General features: G+C 47.0%; 2 protein-coding genes across 2 annotated transcripts in view; one reads left to right on the top strand and one right to left on the bottom strand.

Annotated features, from left to right (window-relative positions):
- LOC119396595 (rho GTPase-activating protein 18) overlaps positions 1–20,562 on the bottom strand; it is a 200,407-nt gene that overhangs the window by 67,740 nt on the left and 112,105 nt on the right. The gene's annotated exons all lie outside the window — the stretch shown is intronic.
- LOC119396599 (uncharacterized) lies at positions 856–19,086 on the top strand. Its single transcript, XM_037663878.2, has 4 exons — positions 856–998; positions 15,671–15,993; positions 16,764–16,964; positions 18,728–19,086. The coding sequence occupies exons 2-4, from the start codon at positions 15,842–15,844 to the stop codon at positions 19,029–19,031; spliced, it is 657 nt and encodes a 218-aa protein (XP_037519806.1). The 5' UTR covers positions 856–998; positions 15,671–15,841; the 3' UTR covers positions 19,032–19,086.

The raw sequence follows: 20,562 nt of genomic DNA, 5'->3' as shown, positions 1-20,562 counted from the left end.
GAGTGAAGTGGAGTGGAGTGGAGTGGAGTGGAGTGGAGTGGAGTGGAGTGGAGTGGAGTGGCTCACTCGCGGGAGAGCGAAACTAGGACCTTTACCTTCATCTTTATTTCTCGCTCAACGGGGCGCGCAGGCGCGCGAAGTGAATGGCCGAATGACACCGGTTTGTTTTCAAGATCAAGGCTGCGCATCACTCACAATGGGCGCGTCGAGTCGGGCTCACACACGGAAAGGATGGCAATCAACGGGGCGAGCCGATCGACGTAATGAGAGCAAGACGCCACGCCTTTTCAGGAATTTAAAAAGAAAAGTCAAGACACATCATATATGCCGAGACCGACAGCACCGAAAGTCCGAAACCCACGCCCTACAAAAAGTGTCGACGAATTTAGCGACATTCCGTCGATTCTCCGCAAGTCCGAGTTCACAATCTTAGCCTTGGCCTCCAAGCTCTTGTAAAGAGCTGCGCCTGGCATCGATCCTCGACGTAGGCTCTGCTCTCTTTTATAGGGTGCACTTTTATAGAGTTGCGACATCTTGCGAAGTAAGTCTCCGGAGCGGCAGCGAAATCCGCCAAAACATCGCAATCACGCACGAGACGTGGTGCAGCTCGCGGATTGCGACTCCACGAGCAAAGCACAAGAAAGAGATTAGCGTCCTGGGATAAAGCGCGGGGAAGATCGCGCTCGCTCGCTCGAGGCTTTCTCGGCCCAGATTTGTCGGTCAGCCAGATCGGGGTCACGAAACCTCACGGAGAAGAGAGAGTGTTTGGCGTAGCCGAGCCACCGGCCGCTGCAGCAGCAGCAGCCCGCCGACGCACTAAAATTAGACCTTTCTCGGCTGCCGTCTCGATCGCCGCCTCGCCTTCGCCGCCGCCGCCTCGAGCGACCAGACACTTTCGTCGCCGTCGTCTCACACCGTCGCCTCGCCGACGAACAGCCACCGCTTAAGCCGGCCCGGGCAAGGACCACGTGAAGGACTCCACGCGGCAACGGAACACGGTGCGTGCTATAACGCCGTAGTGATAGTGGGCAATAGGTTACAACGAGTCCGCAACTTAAAGAGGCACTAAAGTGAAACGACAGAATAGTTTCGATTGATAAATTATAGTATGAAAACTCTAGCGTCGTTAATTTCACCACCATAGGCTTATAATAGTTAAGAAAATCAATGTCGAAAGTTTCACTTTCCCGCCGAAATCTCAGATCGTGACGGCGTCGATTTCGGAGTGTTTTCTTTTTTTTTTTTCGTATTCCGGCCACATTGCCAGAACGAAATTTCCTGAAACTTGGTACGTCAAGCCTCTGACTCCCTCGGAAGACAATGTATTTCATTTTTACCGATTAGGAACTACGCAGGCCCTAGTAGACACCGTCAAAATCTATGACGTCACGGCGAGTAGTGCGGGAACTTCCAAGGTGGCATCGCCACATGCATCTTCTTTTTGCGCGTTTTCTCCGCTTACCTAGCGTCTTCTCGTAGCAAGAGCGGTGTTTTTGATAGCCTGAAAAAAAAAATAACTTACTAATACGAGAAAAATCGTTTTTCTCTTTAGTGTCCCTTTAACGCGGTCGGTGCGCATGGTGGCGATATGTTATGATTCATGGCGCAAGGGAATAACAATGGGCAAATTCAAAGTGGCTATAAAAGGGACTAAAATACTGCGCACTGAAAGTGTGTGAAATATATATAACCGATAAAACCATGAGAGTGATGTGAAGAGTCTGCAATGAATCTAGAAGCGTTTTTATTCTCACTGTGTCGGTGCTCACGAGGGTGACGGCAAAAGGTGAACTGCCAGCTTTCGCAGTGCGCAAAGTGACACCGGTAGTTACAATGCTTGGCATTCTGTTTAGTCATACTGTTAACCCTCTGTTGATGGTTGTTACAAGGAGGGTACAATGAAAAACGTTTTCATACAGACACACTTCACAACAGTAAACTAACAAGTGGCAGCATAGTTATCGAAAATATCTAAGAATACTGGAAAATCGGAAGCATCATTTGCCTGTACAACGTCATCTGGTAAACGGGGACCGAATTCACAAAACTTCTCTTTCTTAAGTACTTTTTTGCCATTGGGCTGCCGGCTCCGCTAGGGATATGTCGAGCTCAGGATTGGCTGAAATATTCTCTTACGAACATTTTTTGCGCAAGACGTTTTCGTGAATTCGGTGCTTTTCCATGAGTTCATAGCATCAGTGAAAAAAAATAAAAACGAAACAAATCTGTACGGATTCGTACAGGCTGCCCAATGAGGGAGCGTGTTGTGGGTACTCCGAAAAGCGAGAATCTAGAACCTGGCCTTTGCGAAAGTGACAACTTCGGTTGTGCGAAGTAAATGCCGACGCTGCGGTAAGAGATGACTCAACTTAATTTATGATTAACAAAAGCGTTACGTTCAAGATCGCTTTATCTCCTGAAGAGAATTCAGAGACGCAGGCTGCAAAAGCTGTCTGTGCTCTGAAACTGGTCGCGACAGCTGTGAGGAACTAACTACCCCAGCGTTTTATTAGTACGCGTATGATGGGCGTTAACTTCGTGACAGTAAACTTTCTGCTCGCAATGTCAAATTTACAAAAGCATTAGCCAATGAGTAAGTGAAAGTGTGCGCTCCTACGTGGTTCAGAAGTGCTAAAGACCAAAAAAAAAGAAAAAAGGAAAGAAAGAAAGGATTGGCCACAGGATTCGGACCATCGGACACGACTACACGCATGAAGCGAATTTTTTAGATGACACGTGCTACGAGTCTCGAAATCTCAGCTGGTGTAGTGGTTATGGCGCTAGACTGCTGTTCCCAAGGTCGCGTGATCGACTCCCGGTTGCGGCGGTCGTATTTCGATGGAGGCAACATGCTAGAGGCCCGTGTGCTTAGATTTAAGCGTGCGTTAAAGAACCCCATGGTCGAAAGTTCTGATGCCCTTCGCTGCGGCTCTCTGATAATCATATCGTGGTTTTGGGACGTAAAACTCCTATTATTATTATTATTATTATTGTTATTATTATTATTATTATTATTATTATTATTATTATTATTATTATTATTATTATTATTATTATTATTATTATTATTATTATTATTATTATTATTATTATTATTATTATTATTAAATCTTATGAAATACTTTAGTGTCGTCACCGCCAGTTCCACTGGACAGTAGATAGTTGACGATATGCAGAACACCTCAAATAAGCTAGTATACAAGGAAACGGCTCTTGAGGTGATGCCCGCACGATGACCGGGTACAGAACTACAGTCGTTCATACGCTATGGAGGTTGCAGAACGACTGACGCAGTTCGACGGCTCCGAGTGTGTTCACCTCTACATGCCTACTACGAGCGGCTCTGCCGGTTGGCGCCCGTTCACTGACCCCCGATCTTGAATGCACGCTGCGACAAACGGGTTGCGCCGAAGTCGGCCAGTTCGGATTGGTACGAAGCTGGCGTTGGTGAGTTGGGAAGCCAGTGGCCAAAGGGCTGCTTTCATAAACTTGTAAATATACGGTGTAAACTTGTAAATATACATTGGCGCTGTTGTACTACCAATTCTCAAAAGGCAGATTAACAGCGGTCATTTATACTGTACAGGTAGAAGATCTTTATACACTGGCGAGCAATACTTGTCATGTGGAGCTTTCCTCGCTTTATACCAGATTCTCTGAGGATTTACGCGGCCTTTCAGAAGCTTACTGCTATATTTTGTAGCTTGAGGACCAATAACCCTGCCTATAAATGCACTAGGTAAGCAGGACAAATGCATCGTTGATTATACGCAGGTGCTTCTATCAACTCGTCGAAGCCCAGTTTTGTGCGAAGCAAACATAAATTAAAAATTTCGAATTGTTATTACTAGACAAGTTGTCAATAAAATACGAACTACGTGCGGCTGGATAGCGAGTAGTTCTGAAAATCGCATTCGTAAAGGTATAAGTTGTTTATACGCAACCAGACGTTAACAGCCACGGCTGACCTTTCCTTACCGCAAAAAATGAGTCTAATGAAACTATGCGCGAAAGCAAGTAAGCATTCCTTCGATTTCTCTTAAACTTCACGAGGCTACTGACAGGACTTGCTGTCGCAGATTTCCACGAATGTGTCGTAATGTTGTTAACAAAAAGAAATCACCGGGCAAGAACAAATGTCGACTATGGCAAAATTCTACTGGAAAAAGAACAAGTTCCTCACGCTGGATGACAGGAAGAAGAAATAAAAGATTACTATTGCTCGCAGGTGAGCATCGAGGCTCCCGCATATAGGAGGAGAATCCAAACTGCACCAGATCTATCAAGCTTATGTCACTCCGCCTGCCCTCATTTCTTATATGACCTGGTGCACTATGAAGAGCGATAATATTTGGCCGGGTGCAAGTTCAAAACTAAAGTCAATGTTCTCGCTGACGGCTTGTATGGTAAACTGGAGCATGGAGAAAAATAGTTGTAAGACCTTGCCTGTCATTTTATGGTTCGTGAAACCCACAAAAGGCTCCCACTTCGTGAACACTATAGAATTTACAGCCTTCCGTTATGAATGGCATTTGTCATAAGTATACAAGCTGCTCCGCGCCTTCATCATACATAGTAGGTCATTCGACTGCGTGCTGAAGTTCCCAGGTGACATCTCTAGCGCTTCAGACATCTCTGATTATTAATATACGAGTTATTTCCAATCCCTCGGGCACTGAAACTTGTTTTCATACTACAGGAACTGTCTTAAACAGTCTGTAAGCATGGAATCGTAACCAACGTGGTCTCTACACTTTTCACACAGACTTGTACCGCCCAACCCAATGACCTGGAGATCGCTGGCACAACCCCGTAGCTAGGCTCTTTGGCACCGATGCGAGGAAGTAGCATCGACCGTGAAAACACGATCCATAAGCAACTGACATAATAGCGGGCACTTCGCGAATAGCCTGAACTCTTCGTTCTGTGTAACGTTAGAAAACAGGAGCGTGAGGATGAGAAAGGGAGTGCGAGCTGCGAAGGGACTGCTACGAAAGTACGAACAACGCTCATATGGAGATGACCTGGCAGATATACGAGCGCAGCTTCTTTCTTAACCGGGTCCTCGGTGTCTGTGAACCCTCGGCGATACACATGCAAATGCGGTCAGGACGTCGGCTCCTCGCGCACAATGAACTGGTCGCATCGGGCCGCACTGTTTTATATACACTGAACCGGTTTGTTTGTACTCCGAGGACGGTGTGGACCAGTTTTCTCGTACACTGCAGCGCTGTTGGCGAGCGCGTTGCGATATATACCGCAGTGCTCTACGGCGCGAGGCGCGCTCAATTACCGTAACACCACGTATCCGACCCCTCGTAATCAAGCATAACCCACAGAGTTCAATGTACGATACAGGTAAAAGTGGGAGAGACGCTATCCAAGATGCGCCGGCAGACTGGGTCGCGCATGCCCTCTCCATCGAATACATGTGCACGTTCCGAAAACTTTCGCCGACTGTTCAAAAGTAGACATTGAAAGGACAATGTACGTGTAAATGTCACATTAAGCCAAGACACAAATATAAAACGTACTTGAGCAGTAGTCGTCAAGACCGTCACAGATCGTAGACAGTTGGAAAAGAAGTGGCATTGAATATAAGAGCTGCTGTTCGACGTTTTACAGATGCACGTTATCTACGAGAGATGAGCCGCTGCAATCTGTGGATCTTATAACTACAGGCTAACATCTGTAAAAGAGACGTTCCTCAATCAGTTCCCCCACAGAGGCGAGTTTGCTGCTGCTATAGGTTTAGGTTTTGCGACCTCACGCTGAACAGCGCAGCCAACCGTAGCCTGCGGTTGGCTGCGCGTTGACTATTATCGGCCATGATGGCCCATAATAGACAACGATATAGTAAAAACTGGGAAACCGGCAGTTCATCGACCGAGGCCGCAGTAAATATTGCTTTCCTCCATCACGACTTGCGCGGAAATTTTCGAACACTGCCGGCCAAGACACGGACAAGCAAAGTTTCAGACGCTCGTATAGCACGAAGCTTGCAAGACAGTCGCATAAAGGCCCGCAGGGCGTAACGCTACGGCACGAATAACTTAAGCGGCGCAGGAAACAACGTTTTCCACACTAGATTTACCGGGAAAACGTTTGTCGCAGAGGTTATAGAAGGTGCGTGCTGTTTTTTGTGCCCGAGGAGCGTCGCGACGCTGAATGGCACGCGCGAAGCGCGCGCACGACCGCGAGTTGCTCGCGTTGCTCGCGTGGCGGCTACCAGGGCGCAACGCCACGCGAGCGAAGTCAGGCAGCTTAACGCGCGCGTGTGTGTGGACGTTGCATCTATACGGCAAATCCGCAGCGTGCCCACTGTCCAGCCACACAGTGGCTCCTTCGGCTGGCGCCGGCATCCAGCCGTCCTCAATACACGCCCGCTCACGCAACACTATACTTGGAGCGGCACGAGCTGTTCCGGCGACGGCGCTCCTTCCGGCATCGACGACCTGCCTCGCGAGCGCCGTTATCACAAATTCCAAGTAGCGTAGGCAAAACGAAAGCTGCTCGCCACCGGATGAAACCACGCCCTAATGTTCTTTCCGCCCAGGCATAACGGGCCCTGACAACAGCCTCAGTTATTCGGCGCCCACACTTCATGCATTCGATGGGCGCACTGACAGCCATCTGCGGTTTGATAACTACCCTGACAGGTCCATCATGGGCAGTGGGCGATTGTCTAAACCGAAGCTCGACTTGACTTGAGCGACAGGGAGCGCGGTGATCGCTTTTCCCGATTGCGTCAACCCGCTCGCCGTTCATGGAAATGTTGCGTCAGGCTTAATTGAAGCGACATTGTTTCGGCAACGAGAGAATCGAAGCTTCCTCGACAGCTAGCACGAAGCAGTCAAGCCAAAAGTTTTGCAACCCCACCCTCGATCTCCCTTTGGCCTGCTCCAAGCCCATGTCATGAATTGAAAAATGTATGACGATGGCCCTTCTTCTAAGTATTCGTCTTCTTGTTCTCGAAACAACGCAAGAAATAAAGAATCTGTGGCCAGTGGCGACCCTTTTCAAAAAGCTTAAATGCAGAGGACGATTCAAATCTGTACCGGCGGAAACGTCAGTACCGTTATAGATTTTGGAGAGGAAGTTGGCCACAGACGTCGGCATGTACAAAAGTTCCTGAGCGAGCATACACAATGGTGGCGCGCGAGTTCGAGAAGTGTAAGAGAGGAGAAGAAGGAAAGACAGGGGACTAGCTTCCATCTCTTAAGACCTCGCCGCCCTTAACCGTGGTATCTTCCACTTGCTTCATCGCTGGCAAAACAGTTTAGGTCACGTCTCTCTCAGGAGCGTCACCCGACAAGCAAACGTATTAAAAAAGAACCTTCACATAGGTATCCAGATGAAACGTTGCAGCTAGAGAGTAGAACAGCGCGGACGCCAAAGGAGTTCCTTAAGCAGCAATGAACTAAGGTCTGTTAATCGTGATTAACGAAATCGCGACGAACCACGGTAGACAAGTCTCGTGCCGCTGAAAGTAGCAGGGAGCGTCCTCCTACATATTAAAATACTGAAGGCCTTAGTGATGAACATAAAAAGGCGGGCGATTTGGTAGGGAAGCGAGCAAGTAAACTGGCGCAAAAACCACGAAACCTGGCTTTCGATGGGGTTTTTTTTTTTCTATCTATCCTTAGTGAGTGAGTATCCATTCGTGCCCTTTTCTATGCTTCTGTTTGGTCTGCGTTCGCATGAACCTCCCGAATTCGTTGACCTCCGTCATCAGCTAAACTTTGCGCCAGGAGCTCTTCGCGGGGTACTTTGTGTTTCTTGCATAACAACTCATGCTGTTTTTTAAGTATGCCATGTAGACGTGAACATATTATTACGATCATTATTATAATATATATCTAGCTCTATGTGGCCGTTCTCTTTACGGTCACCGCGACTGCAGTAGTCGGTGTAGGCATATTCCCACCCATTCTAAAGTCACACGTTCGCGCGCGGTCTAAGCATCTGCGTACCGTAACATTCTCCGCAAAAGCAGCAGTGAAAGCAGTAGCAGCAAGCAGTAGGGCGCGAAAACGCATGCCGTCGACCGCGCAAATTTAATCTTCAGCGGTAACAGGAAAACACCACGCGTTAGATATATGACGCGGTCGCTCCTCGAGAGCGTAAAGAAAGCGTGGAAGTCAGGCTGCCTCTTTTAAAGTCTTTTCGCGCGGGTCGCGCCCCCTTTCGTCGCTCACGCGCGCTACACACCAAGGACTCGTTTTAGCCATGGAAGACGCTTCGTTCCGGTAGCTAAAGCAAAGTCGCTCGAGTCCCCGCTACCTCCTATCTCCTAGCGGAACGAGGAGGCCGAAAAGACGACGACGCATACGTATTAAGAGGACTCTATTATTGTATACACGAGGAATTGTATCCGCTACGCGTCTAGTCACCCTATGCAAACAGTTTCCTGCAGTAAACACCACCCATTTCTTTCCCCGTACCACCGCCACAGGAAACTGCGGCGCTGGGATCTTTCACATACCATACATGGAAATCATAGTAGGCAGATGGGACCATCAGGATTATGAGATGAGGATCACCGCATTTCTTTGTACACAACCACTGAAGTAGGAGAGTTAATTATTGACAGTCAACCTCTACAGCCCCTGTGCTAGACTGCCTTTATCTACAGGTCAAAGGAAGGGCAATTTTAAGGGCTCTTTTTTTCTTTGCTAGACAAAACATTAATCAGAACTAACAGACAAGAAAGCCAAGGAAAGTATAGGGGTGTTATTTTGTGGTAACTACGATGTAAATGTGAAGAAAGTAAAGTAGACGAAAAGGTAACATCGGACGCGCTATTCGAAGGTCGCAGCTTCGGTCCCTGCCAGGGGCAAGTTATCTTTTCGTCCACTTTACTTTCTTCACATTTACATCATAGTTACTGCAAGATAACATCCCCTAGACTTCCCTCGGCTTTCTTGTCTGTTCTAGCTAATTTATCTAGGTCAATTACTCATATGGGACCTTGACCACGTGAACGAAATTCGCAGAAGGGTAAAAATAGGTTGGAGCGTGATACGCATCACAAAATCCCGACGGCCAGCTAACAGCTGTCCTTGAAAATAAATGGGCGCGATCGTTGCGAAAAGAGAGGAAGCCGGCGGTATGGATTAGGGAACAAACGGAGGTAGTTGATATCTTGTTTGAGTTTAAAGAAATTAAGTGTAGTTGGACAGGCCATGTAGCGAGCAAGACAGGCAGTGGGTAATCTTAGATTTACAGAATGAGTTTAACACGAGAATGGGAGACACGAATCTCGTGGTGCGGTGAAGTTAGGACGTTCGCAGGTACCACTTGGAATTGCAGAGGCAGGAACAGTTAAAGGTCTTTGCGAAGGGCCTTCGTCCTACAGTGGACATGAGCATGTTGATTATGATGGCGATGATGACTTAGATATGCTTAATATTCGTATACCTATAACTTTAAAAGCTTGTTGCGCCGTTAGTTCTAGCAATTTATATCTCTAAATTTCCGAGAAATCAGTTTTCCGAACGCAGTAAGGTAAATAATCTTTGAACAAATATGTAAACATGCCAAATTTCCGCGATTATTGAAAATCGTCAGCATGCAAAGTCGTAAAGCCGTTTCGAACCACGCAGTGCTCGTGGCGTCCGGTATGCTGTGTTCCTTATTTGTGCTTGTGTTCATCTACCGCTGCAGTGACTTCATTAAAGGAACACTTTGTTAGTGACAGCACAAAGTTTCTCGTAAAATAATTCCTTTAGGAAACTACAGCCGAAGCGACGTCGCCGGATCTGCATATATCGCTCCACCTTATCTCTTTGCGGAAAGGGAAAACGCGAAGACGACGCTGCACGTATGCGACTACATAGAAGGACGTTCTTATTCTATACGCACGCGTTGCATCTGCTACGCAGATCTACTACGTTATCGCGAGTTGCGTGCAGCGCTCGAAAGTAAAGCTGCCGAGCGCTGCAACCAACTAGAGGCAACGGCCCTGCGAACCAGTGGTTGTGCCTCGGCTTCTCTCAACTCTTTTCCGTTCGCTATACGAGACGCAACAGGAAGAGTTCCCGAGCAAAAAAAAAAAGAAAAGAATGAGGCAGGCAGTTCGCTTCTCTCCTATGCCATGGTATACGTGTTGAGAGCCCGTCCGGTAGCGGAAGAGGTCACACCGAACTTTCTTTACTCTTTTCTTCTAATTTTTTTCTAGGCTGTCCTGGCTTTGACGGTTACGCTTCTGGGTTCTGCTGTAGGATACGGCTTCTCGAGGGATCCAAGTGAACGCTCCAGATGTGTGCTGTAGCGAGAAGCTGTTTCGACGCCTTTAAAGAAAATGCGCGCGTCGGAAGCCGGTGCGCTACGAGTCGTGTTAATCGGGCGCGTTTCGATGTACGAGGAATTTCGTAACATTGGTCCACAGGAACAGGAGCACTTCATATTCATGCATAACTGGCTACGCGAAAGATTGAAACGAGGGACAAGAGGCACATACAAACAGAAAAAAATGTGTCCGAGTTTGTCCTGTCTGCATGCGTCCTTCGTTTAACCTTACGTGCTGTCACCACGTATGAATATTCGAATTACCAATTAGCCCGTGTTTGTTCGCTAACTGCTTTTTATTTATTTATTTATTTATTTATTTATTTATTTATTTATTTATTTATTTATTTATTTATTTATTTATTTAACGGGTAGTACAATGACTTCACATAAACATCACAATTAGAAGGCTCCAAAGACTTTGTGACCCGGCGATTGATTGATATTGAACAATGTATTGAGTTAGGTGCAACAAATTCCAAATATCATGAATGTGTGCGTGAACGCCTAGAATTGATGGGATTCCTGATTTCGTTTTTCTTTTCCTTTTTTCTTAATTTATAAATAGATAAATATCTATAGACAGAGCCACATGAACACCTGCAGCCACAAAGCAGTAGACAGAAGGAATATTAAGACAAGTATGTAATCACCGGTCCCACAGCATAAAGAAATAAGCCGGACGATCCGACAGCGTTTTCTTTTGTACTGTCTTTATATCGGTGAGAGAGCTTCAGTACGGGGAAGGTCATTTCTTATCTTATCGCAAGTGTCCGTGGGCGCTTTGTTGCTCGTTTTAGAGTTTTAGAGAGTCACACACAACTTGATAATGGTTCACGGCGAACGCCACCGTGTTCCTTGAAACAGTTTTCTCCGCAGGAAGCAAGTGGCCTGGGCCTAGGAAAACTCTCTGATGATGCTGATAGTCAGCGTTCGTGTTATACGCTTTTCCCTTTACCTTGCGGCCGTATCTGCATGCGTTACTTTTTTTTTTCTATCATAAATTCCCACCAACTATACCAACCACAGCTTAACGTTCGATTGTTCTAAATCTGTGATCTCTTCGCTTTTCGAGGTTTGGGTCAAGGAATTTTTCCCTGCGAAATTCTGGGCTCGAACAGTCATGCGACACGATGTTTCATTTAGCATACCGTGGGAGCGTATAGTAACTCTTCAAAAACTTCCGATCGACATATTCCCAGTGCGATGTCAAGCGCCATGCCAAGTAATACCGCAACCTCAGAAACCGACCTCAGCAAGCCTCAGCGACTAACAGTGATGCACTCTCCGATGACTCTGGGATGAGCGGTGCTCTTCGTGTTCTCTTTCTCTCTCTCTTTCTCATCGCAACATTGCGGGCTCGAGGTTTCAGATGCAATAAGACTTCGGGATGTAAGGATACAGTACCAGGTATATACGTATACGTCTGGGTGTTGCGTTCAACAATGTAGGTATACATTCGTTCTATACCGGAATGACCGACAGCGCACGGTACGAAACACTGCAGTGTTGAGGACACAATCAAACGTCTCCTGTACTATATTGGTCATCTATTAAAAATAAGAGACATGATCTCAACACAGCACCACAGGCGAGCTAAACTGAAGGACATTCACCTTGTGAATAAGATCTTGGGTTCACGGTATTGCACCTCGCAGCTGCAAGCATCGACCTTATTTCCTCTTGCCAGACGGCCTTCGGACTTCTAGTTTAGGAACTCGACATTCAGTATATGCCAGCTGTCCGCTCTACTTCCAAATCGTTTTACTTATTAAGGCTAAAGCCTTAAATACCTCCCGGTCACGTGGCGAAAACCCGGCGTGAGGTACAAAGAAAAGCAAATGAATCACAAAAAAAGCACCAGCGCCTTGTGGAGGCGCGTGAGTTGCGCGGTCACTTCGCCTTTGCGGCGTTCGCGCGACTAAGAAGGTAATTAGCAAAAGTGAATTAGACAATCAGATTCAGTTAACTAGTTCTAATTAGTAAAATTGAGATTGTAACCGTTAATTACTCAGAGTTGGTAACTGAACGCTGGGCGTCGATATAAAGTGCACGGTAGAATTGCCACACCAGATGGCTTTCGCCTTCTGGGTCGCCATAAGCGAGTGAATAAAAGACCCTCTGAGGTTTTAACTGCGTAGCAGATTAAGGGACCTCCTTGTCGTCGTCTCATATCTTGCGTTGGCGTCACGCAGGTCCCACGTTTGATACGCATAAGCCGTAGAGGGTGCACGTTTGGAACGCCAGCGCGCGCTTTCGTGTGAGCGCCAGCGAAGCTACAGCGAAATGCCAGCGCCGGGAGTTAGACGCACCGCGCTAGGAGCAGCAAGCAGTAGAAAAACAGTAGAAAAGGAGACCACAGAACAGAAAATATACAATCGCAAAATAAATCAGATAGCCCTTCAAATCAGATAGCCCTCCTGCGATAGCCCTTCAAGGCTGCAGTATGTTGAAATAAATAAATAAATAAATAAATAAATAAATAAATAAATAAATAAATAAATAAATAAATAAATAAATAAATAAATAAATAAATAATAATAAATAAATAAATAAATAAATAAAAGAACGGAAAAGCACTAAAGAGCAGATAAACACAGAAAACGAACACAAAGGAACAGAAAAGAACAGATAAACAAAACATAAACACAAGGTGGACACACTTCAGGCGAATCAGTGCTTCGCATTTCGCACAGCTTTCACTTGGTAAAACTGTCTTCCATTTTTTTTTGCCTCACTTTTTGTCAGTGTGTTGTCATAATACGGTGCACTTTCCAGGTGATAAAATGTGAAAGTGAAAGCGTACACTGTCGCATCTGCGGATATTCCCGAGAAGCGCGAAGAGCGAGAGGGCTGAACGTGTTTCAGTCGAGGAATCGCAAGAGCGTCCTAAAAGCAGAGAGCTAGTACCTAAATTTTCTCGTATATATGCAAGCAGCACAGTCAAAACACGAAATAACAAGAAAAGAGAAGAAAAAAAAAAGCACGGACAGCCTAGATTTTACGAAAGCAGGTCGTCAAGCATAGCATTTCTTTTATTCGTAGGTTTCGGTGGCATTATTTATGCATGCACGTTATGACACAGAAGTCAAGCCCTCTTCGCGTCATACGAAGCGCATCCGTCGACGCACTCGTCCAAGATGTGCAGGTGACGATGATGACGAATGAATGAATTCTATTAATAAAAGAGAAAAATGGGAGGATAACGCCAGTCAGAACGATCGCATTTCCGGCTTGCGCAGGCAGGAGAAGTATACTTAACGCAGGACCCTTGAGCTACAGTTGCCACCTAAACCAATACACAATACGCTTGTCGCTCGCTACAGCCGCCGAATTTTGATACGGTAACCGACAGACCAACGAACTGTGCATGTGTAGACCTTTCCATCCGAGAGAGGGAGCACCTCCTTTATGGACTGCTGCACGGGAGTACAAAGGCTGACGTCGCTGCCTCGGCAGTGCATCTTGGGGGAGTTCCGCGTATATACAACAGCCCAGAGGGAAATATGCCGGCACCCAAAGTGTCCTTTTTGGAGAGGTGTATAGTCGATAATACGGAAAAGCATGCATTTGTTCGATAAAGAGAGAGAAAAGGTTTATTATGGCAGAAAAGCTGAGAGGTCGGCCTGAATCAATGTTCTGGCCTGCTACTCAGCAGTAGGAAAGGGGAGAGTGGTAGTATAGAGAGTGGAGAGAAGATAAAGTTTTCGATGAAAGTGCACAAGAAAACTACGAGGGGTTATAACTCGTAGAACGTCCATGGGTGGCAAACAAGATCACGAATCGCGAGAAACAAAGCATCAACTACCAAAATATATGCCTCTTGAGCAGCGTGTGGATGAGGTGGCAAAAACCTACAAACGCCGCCATTTCACTTAACAAATACTCGTCGCTGTTAAAAAATGATGAAATGATATTCCTGCAGTCTTGTTACAGGTACATAGTACTATGTACACAGGGGTCCACTGTTAAAGGGAACATCGGAGCGTGTGGCGGCAGCTCTGCGCCACCGCTGGCTAGCTGCTGCAACCAGATTCGCGCAGACGCAGTGAGCACCGTGCCCGGTGCTCTTTCGTCGCGTCAACGGTTCGCTTCGCGACGATTCGCTGCGCGGAAGCAGACGGCAGCAGACAACGAAAGAGCACGACTCACAGCGCGCACTGCGCCTGCGCGAAACTCGTTGCAGCCGCTGGCCGGCGGTGGCGCCGAGCTGCCGCCGCACGCTCCGATGTTCCCTTTAACAGTGGATGAATGTGTACATGCATACTACACAGTACTTTCTTACATAGTACGCGTTGCTTCACGCATCGCCCCAGTCACTTGCATAACGAGTAAATGCATTAGAAATAATAGCATGACACGACGTTTTGAGGCGGGTCAAGCGTCTCACGTGCAGAGCATCCGCAAGACAATAACTCAGAATATCGGAGAAGCCTGTCTTTTGACGTCGTGTGGAATATGTTCGCGTCTCAAGCTTTATGATCGGCCTTTTATGAAAGAAACAATTATGGAAGCCTTGCCTCATAACGCTGGTCAGCCTAGATAGCCACACGAGCTCTTTTGAAACATGTTGAAGGTGACTTATTTAAGCGCCCAACCGCAGACGCGCTGCACCGTTCTTGTGAATCATTTAGACTCACGCCTTCCTCTCTCTCTCTCTCTCTCTCTCTCTCTCTCTCTCTCTCTCTCTCTCTCTCTCTCTCTCTCTCTCTCTCGCGTTCACGTCATAGTTTCATTTCAAACACATTTGTGAAACGTAGCTGTAGTATAAAACGGTAACTCGGTGATGACATCCGATTAATCTAAAGCATATATCCCACGACAAGCAATTTTGAACAACAGTGAAAACTCCACACGAACGAGGTCAAAAATCCCTTTGGCAAAACGTGCAGAAGATTCTAGCCATCGAATAGATTAGGATAACGCCAAGGAAGTAGAAAAGGAACGAAATCTGACCTAATGACGTCACCTGGAATCGCTTATCATTCAATCAACAGACAGCCCACTCAGTAGGAAGAACGAGCCGCTTCCGCTAATCTGCGCGCGCTCTTTACGTCACATTTCAAAACCTCTGTCGACTATGCATTGCATGTCCTTGTTTACCGCCAACAAGGATCCCGTCAAGGGAGACGAAAAGTTTTTTTGTTGTAGTTTTTTTCTCAGTGCCTTTGCGGGCGATGTCCTCCTTTTCTACATTCATCAATCTAAGGTAACGCGGCGGCAGCTCTCATCAGCACCTCCACCCCCCACCTTTCGCCCTTCATGTCACTGACACACTACCTCGTAACAGGCAATCCCGCAATCGTCGTAACGGTCTAGTGAAATCGCTCAAGAGGTGCCACACACGCCATTCAACGCCCATTTCTGTTTCTGCGCGCAGGTTTCGCGTGCGCGGGCCGAAAAGCGCGCCAACCTCCTCCTCACCTTCCCCCGAGGCGGTCGTCGAACGCGGTGGTTGGGAAAGGAGGCGAGGCCTCCCACCCTTCCACCATAAAGGAAGCGCCGGAGGCCAACCGCGCGGCCGCCACATCCAGAGACGGCGGTGAACGCGATGAAAGTCGGCACTGCAGCGACGATGTTGAGAGCGGCGGCCCCCCGGCTGCTCTCCGTGTGGCTGGCGCTGTGGCTGGCGACCGGCGTCGAAGCCGTCCTACTCGGAATGCTGCTACGCCGGAGCACCCTGGGCTCCATGATACCCAAGCCGTAAGAAACACCCCGGCCAGTGAACCGCAGTGCTCGTTAACCCTACAGCCCTGTTACGTAACCCTGAAATCTTACGGTGCATTCAGGTGGTTGTTTCAGAGCACTTTCAGAGCACTGCTTGTTCTCGCTGTAGCGCTTTAAAGCTGTTGAATTCACCACTTTCCAACACAGCCAGAGCGCGCTCAAGAGACCACACGAATGTGCAATTAATTAACCCCGTAGTGAACAAGAACAGCATCCAGGAAAATGGAAACAATCTCCACTTTTACTTCCAGTCACAATGACTATTTTTATTTAAAAAATGCCGAAACCTGATTAGCATATAGCAATTAGTCATAGATTTGTTCAACTGTTCACTATTGAAACTTCACTACAGTATGTATCAAAAACGAAACTATAGGATCTTAGATTACTACTCTTACGCATACAGAAGAGAGATGAAAAATCATTGAACAGGGTGTCGTTGGAGCCAACGTTTGGACGAGTAATCTTGCCTTCTTCAAGGCAGCAACTTAAAGAAGACAAGGCCACTTGTCGAGACGTTGACTCCAGCGACAATCCGTGTTCAAGGGTTTTTCGTCTCTTCAATCTTCCATCTTCCTCTGAACCGCTGTCTTATTTGGACATACAGAAGAGGACACACAGAAAAGTACAACCCCTATTTGCATACGAAGCAATTTTCCCGAAAACGTTTCTACTCTGATTACGCTAAATTACTGTTCGTTCGGTAAGATGTTACTGCCTGCGCAACCTTGACACTTCGCACGCAGGTCCATCAAGATATACCGTGACCTGGAGAACGGCCACGGGTCCGGCCTGCGGTCGGGCTTCAAGGTGGGCATCGACGCCACCTTCGGCGGCAGCAACTCGAAGGAGCAGAAGCAGGAGTACGACGACGCCCTCGGGGACAGGTACCACCACCATCAACACGACGACTACAAGCTGCAGCAAGGGGACTACGACCTGCACAGGTGGGCTTCACCCTACAGCTGCAGAGCTATGCGACGCAGCCGTGAACGAATTTCTTCGCGACCTGTCTGCCGCGGGCTTGACGTGCGGCCAGTCAAATGTTCATCGAAATGAAGCAAGCTATACATTAGATGAATGTTTTCAAGCCCCTGCTACTCCAAGCGAACGATTCTGCAACTTCTTTTCTTGTTTTATGGTAAATTTTCCAACACTGCAGCGTGAAGACACAAATAAAAAATCGTAATATTAATTCAACTGTAGGGCTTTGAGCATAATATACAGAAGACACACTAGAACTGAAACATAACTACTATGGCGTGCATGCGGCGCTCTGTTTATGTTTCATTCGCGTTATTGTCCACGCGTATGCTGCGCTCAAAGCCATTATGAAATCCGTGATTCCTTCTGGCCATCACTCTAAGGAAAAAATAAAGAGTCAATTGACTCTCTTTCGGTGAGTCCTGACTTACCACGCATGTATGACTCTCTTCAAAGAGACACGTGAACTCTCTTAGGAAATCATTATACTCTCCTCGGAGAGTAATGTGACCCAAAAGAGAGTTAATGTTACTCCTTAAAAAGAGTCATATAGTGGCAAGTCAGGACTCACCGAAAGAGAGTAACACACATGCTCTTTTATTTTTTTTTTTCTTAGAGTGTGGAAGCGCGCTCTGAAATTTGCGTTGGCAACATTGGTAAAGAAGAAGAGCGGCAGAAACCGTGCCTTCAATAGCGCAGGAAGGGTTTTATTTCAGACGATGTACGTTTTGAGTGTTTTTGTTGGTGTGGTTGTCTCCTTGAAGGAAGCGTTCAAACGGGGAGGATTTCTATATGCGAAGGATGTGTAGGAAAGAAAAGTTACACGTTTCTCATGACAACATAAGGTGTAAAAAATGATTACAATCTAATGGTAATGAATGCGACCGTTACTTAATTCAGAAACAAATCAAATAAGTATGATATGAACAGTGTGTGCCTTAATACAGAGGGCAACGAGAATCAGAGTTAACCAATATCAGGGACAAATTAAACGTCAACTAGTTAGACCTACCCATTGTCTCATATTAGCATTCGTCAGATGGTGTAAGGTTACAGTTGGCTTGCACGCTTGTAGGTTAGGGCATGCGCCACCTCTAGTGACCGAATGAACATCAGGAGCGCGAAATCTTAATTTGTTTATTTAAATGTGAGATTTTATGCACCAAAACAACGAGACCTTGAGGCACGCTGTGGTGGCGGACTCCGGATTATTGATGGCCCCCGATGTGCTTTGACCGTGTGCGTAAATTTATAAACAAAAACAGCAAACAGATCTAATGCGCGAGACCCTGCTCTCTACACTATAAGAAAAAAAGTGTGTGTGTGTGTGTGTGTGTGTGTGTGTGTGTGTGTGTGTGTGTGTGTGTGTGTGTGTGTGTGTGTGTGTGTGTGTGTGTGTGTGTGTGTGTGTGTGTGTGTGTGTGTGTGTGTGTGTGTGTGTGTGTGTGTGTGTGTGTGTTGTCCTGACTTGGAACTTATGTGAAACTCTTTAAAGAGACACGTGAACTCTCTTTCGAGGTCATTATACTCTCGTCGGAGAGTCATTACACCCAAAATGGAGTTAACGTGCCTCCTTTAAGAGAGTCATATAGGTGGTAAGTCAGGGCTCACTGAAAAGCGTCCGGCCTTCATTATACTTGCGGAAGGTGTTCTTACTTTTCAATTCCATGAAGTAACTTTTGTCTCTAAAGTAACACTTCCCCAATAATTTGCACTTCCCTCGCAGGTACCAGAAGAGTCCCTCCATCACTGTGGAAATTAGAGCACGAGAACCACCCGAACCGCCGACCACCGAGCCACCACCTCCGAAGGGTTTCTCGCTGAGGCGGATCGTCAAACGACGCCGCAAGGGACGACGCACCACGACGCCACCGCCTCTGACACTACCGCCGCCGCCCCCACCGCCGCCTGACATGTCCCTGGTACCCACCTACCGCAAGGAGCTCATGTACCCGGAGTACGCGTTCGGCCCTTACAAGGGACACACGCTCATGGGATTCACCTACGACGGACAGGACTTCAAGAGCTAGCAGCCTCCTCAAGAAGAAAGTCTCGTATATGCGCTCTCTTCGACGGAACGACGCATGCGCAGATCCGTCCACCGACCTAGCCGTCGAAGAAGCTGTACACGCACATTTTTTTGACATTCCGGAAAGCAGGGCGTTCGTGGTGAAGACACCCCGGCGCTGCATCTACGACTACACGCGGGCGAGTTTTCAAGCGCGATCCTCGCGTACGTTTGAACCGGTGTCCTTTCGTCAGGAGAAAGACTGTATCGAGGCAAAAAGTGTTCTCAGGAGGGGATCGCGAGAACGGACGAAGTCGTAAAACTGCTGACGCGAAATGGAAAAAGAGAGGTACTGAAAGGTTTCCGGAAAGGAAGCATCTATGAGAGAACTCTGGGCGAGCGCACTTCCACAGGAGATATATGTTCACGGGACGCGGGGCGTTCGTGTGCGACCTCCAAGAAAGAAGTACACATTCAAGACTAAACGAACAGGTGTACCGCGGCGGCAAATAGGGCAGAGAGAGGTCCTCATTTGGAAGGAGAACTCAGAGCACAAAAGCACTGCGCGCCGAAAGGCGTCCATGGATGTAACGCCATAATGTTAAAGACGTTGTAGCAGTCACCGACTCATTCTGCGGTCACGCCCACAGGTCAAGCACAAAAGTTTTCCACAGAGCACAAAGTCCTGCATACGAGCCAACTCAGCGCGGCTTGCTAGCACAACTTGAGGAGGTGTAAAAGCTCCGGGATCCCGTATATGCTCATTGTCCTATAAACGGATGACCTGCGTTATACTCTGCACAACACGTACACGCAGTAGAGCCCTATACACCCGATACACTCAGAGCGTATCAGTTTTTTTTTTTTACTATTTTGCACATTCCATCAATATGTATTTATACATATCTTTCTTAAATCACATTGACCACAGGCTCATCCAGCGGTATATTTCACATGAGGAAAGGAAGCCACATAGGTACGAGAAAATCTGTTACAAAATCACAGATAAAGATACGTCACCATAAATAGTACCTAACGACGTGCAAAAAAGGCAGAAGTTCGGGAGGAATAAGGGAACTTGAAGCGATGAAAAAAGTTTGAACACGGCGTGTCGCTACAGCTAGCCGACGTTTCGACAAGTGGACTTCTGTTCTTCAGGGCTGCAACTACCCACCTTAGCGCGTTACACGTGCTAAGGTACGAAAGAAGGAGGAATTGTCCGAGGGTCTCGTTTTTCTGTAATATGCACAACTAATGAAACCGACAGACAGTTAAGCCAAGGAAAGCATAGGGGATATCGTTTGTGGTTTGCTAACTGTATTGTAATAATTCTCACTTAAATTGAAGGAAATTAAAGTGGACGACAAATCACCCTTTCCGTCGGTGGGATCCGAACCCACAACCTTCGAATTACGCGTTGTAGCTCAAATGGTAGAGCATCGCACGCGTAATTCGAAGGGTCTGGGTTCGGATCCCACCGACGGCAAGAGTGATTTTACGTCCACTTTAAGTTCTTTCAATTTAGACGAGAATCATTACAATACAGTTAGGAA

The sequence above is a fragment of the Rhipicephalus sanguineus genome, chromosome 6, assembly GCF_013339695.2.
Source record: "Rhipicephalus sanguineus isolate Rsan-2018 chromosome 6, BIME_Rsan_1.4, whole genome shotgun sequence".
NCBI lineage: Eukaryota > Metazoa > Arthropoda > Arachnida > Ixodida > Ixodidae > Rhipicephalus > Rhipicephalus sanguineus.
This window is presented reverse-complemented; position numbering and strand designations above follow the sequence as displayed.

What these genes read in the sequence shown, in the direction of transcription:
- LOC119396599 (XM_037663878.2), top strand. Translation starts at nt 15,842, where the DNA reads ATGAAAGTCGGCACTGCAGCGACGATGTTGAGAGCGGCGGCCCCCCGG. An exon ending in GGCTCCATGATACCCAAGCC is followed by an intron (nt 15,994 to 16,763) that starts GTAAGAAACACC and finishes CTTCGCACGCAG; the next exon opens with GTCCATCAAGATATACCGTG. An exon ending in GGGGACTACGACCTGCACAG is followed by an intron (nt 16,965 to 18,727) that starts GTGGGCTTCACC and finishes CTTCCCTCGCAG; the next exon opens with GTACCAGAAGAGTCCCTCCA.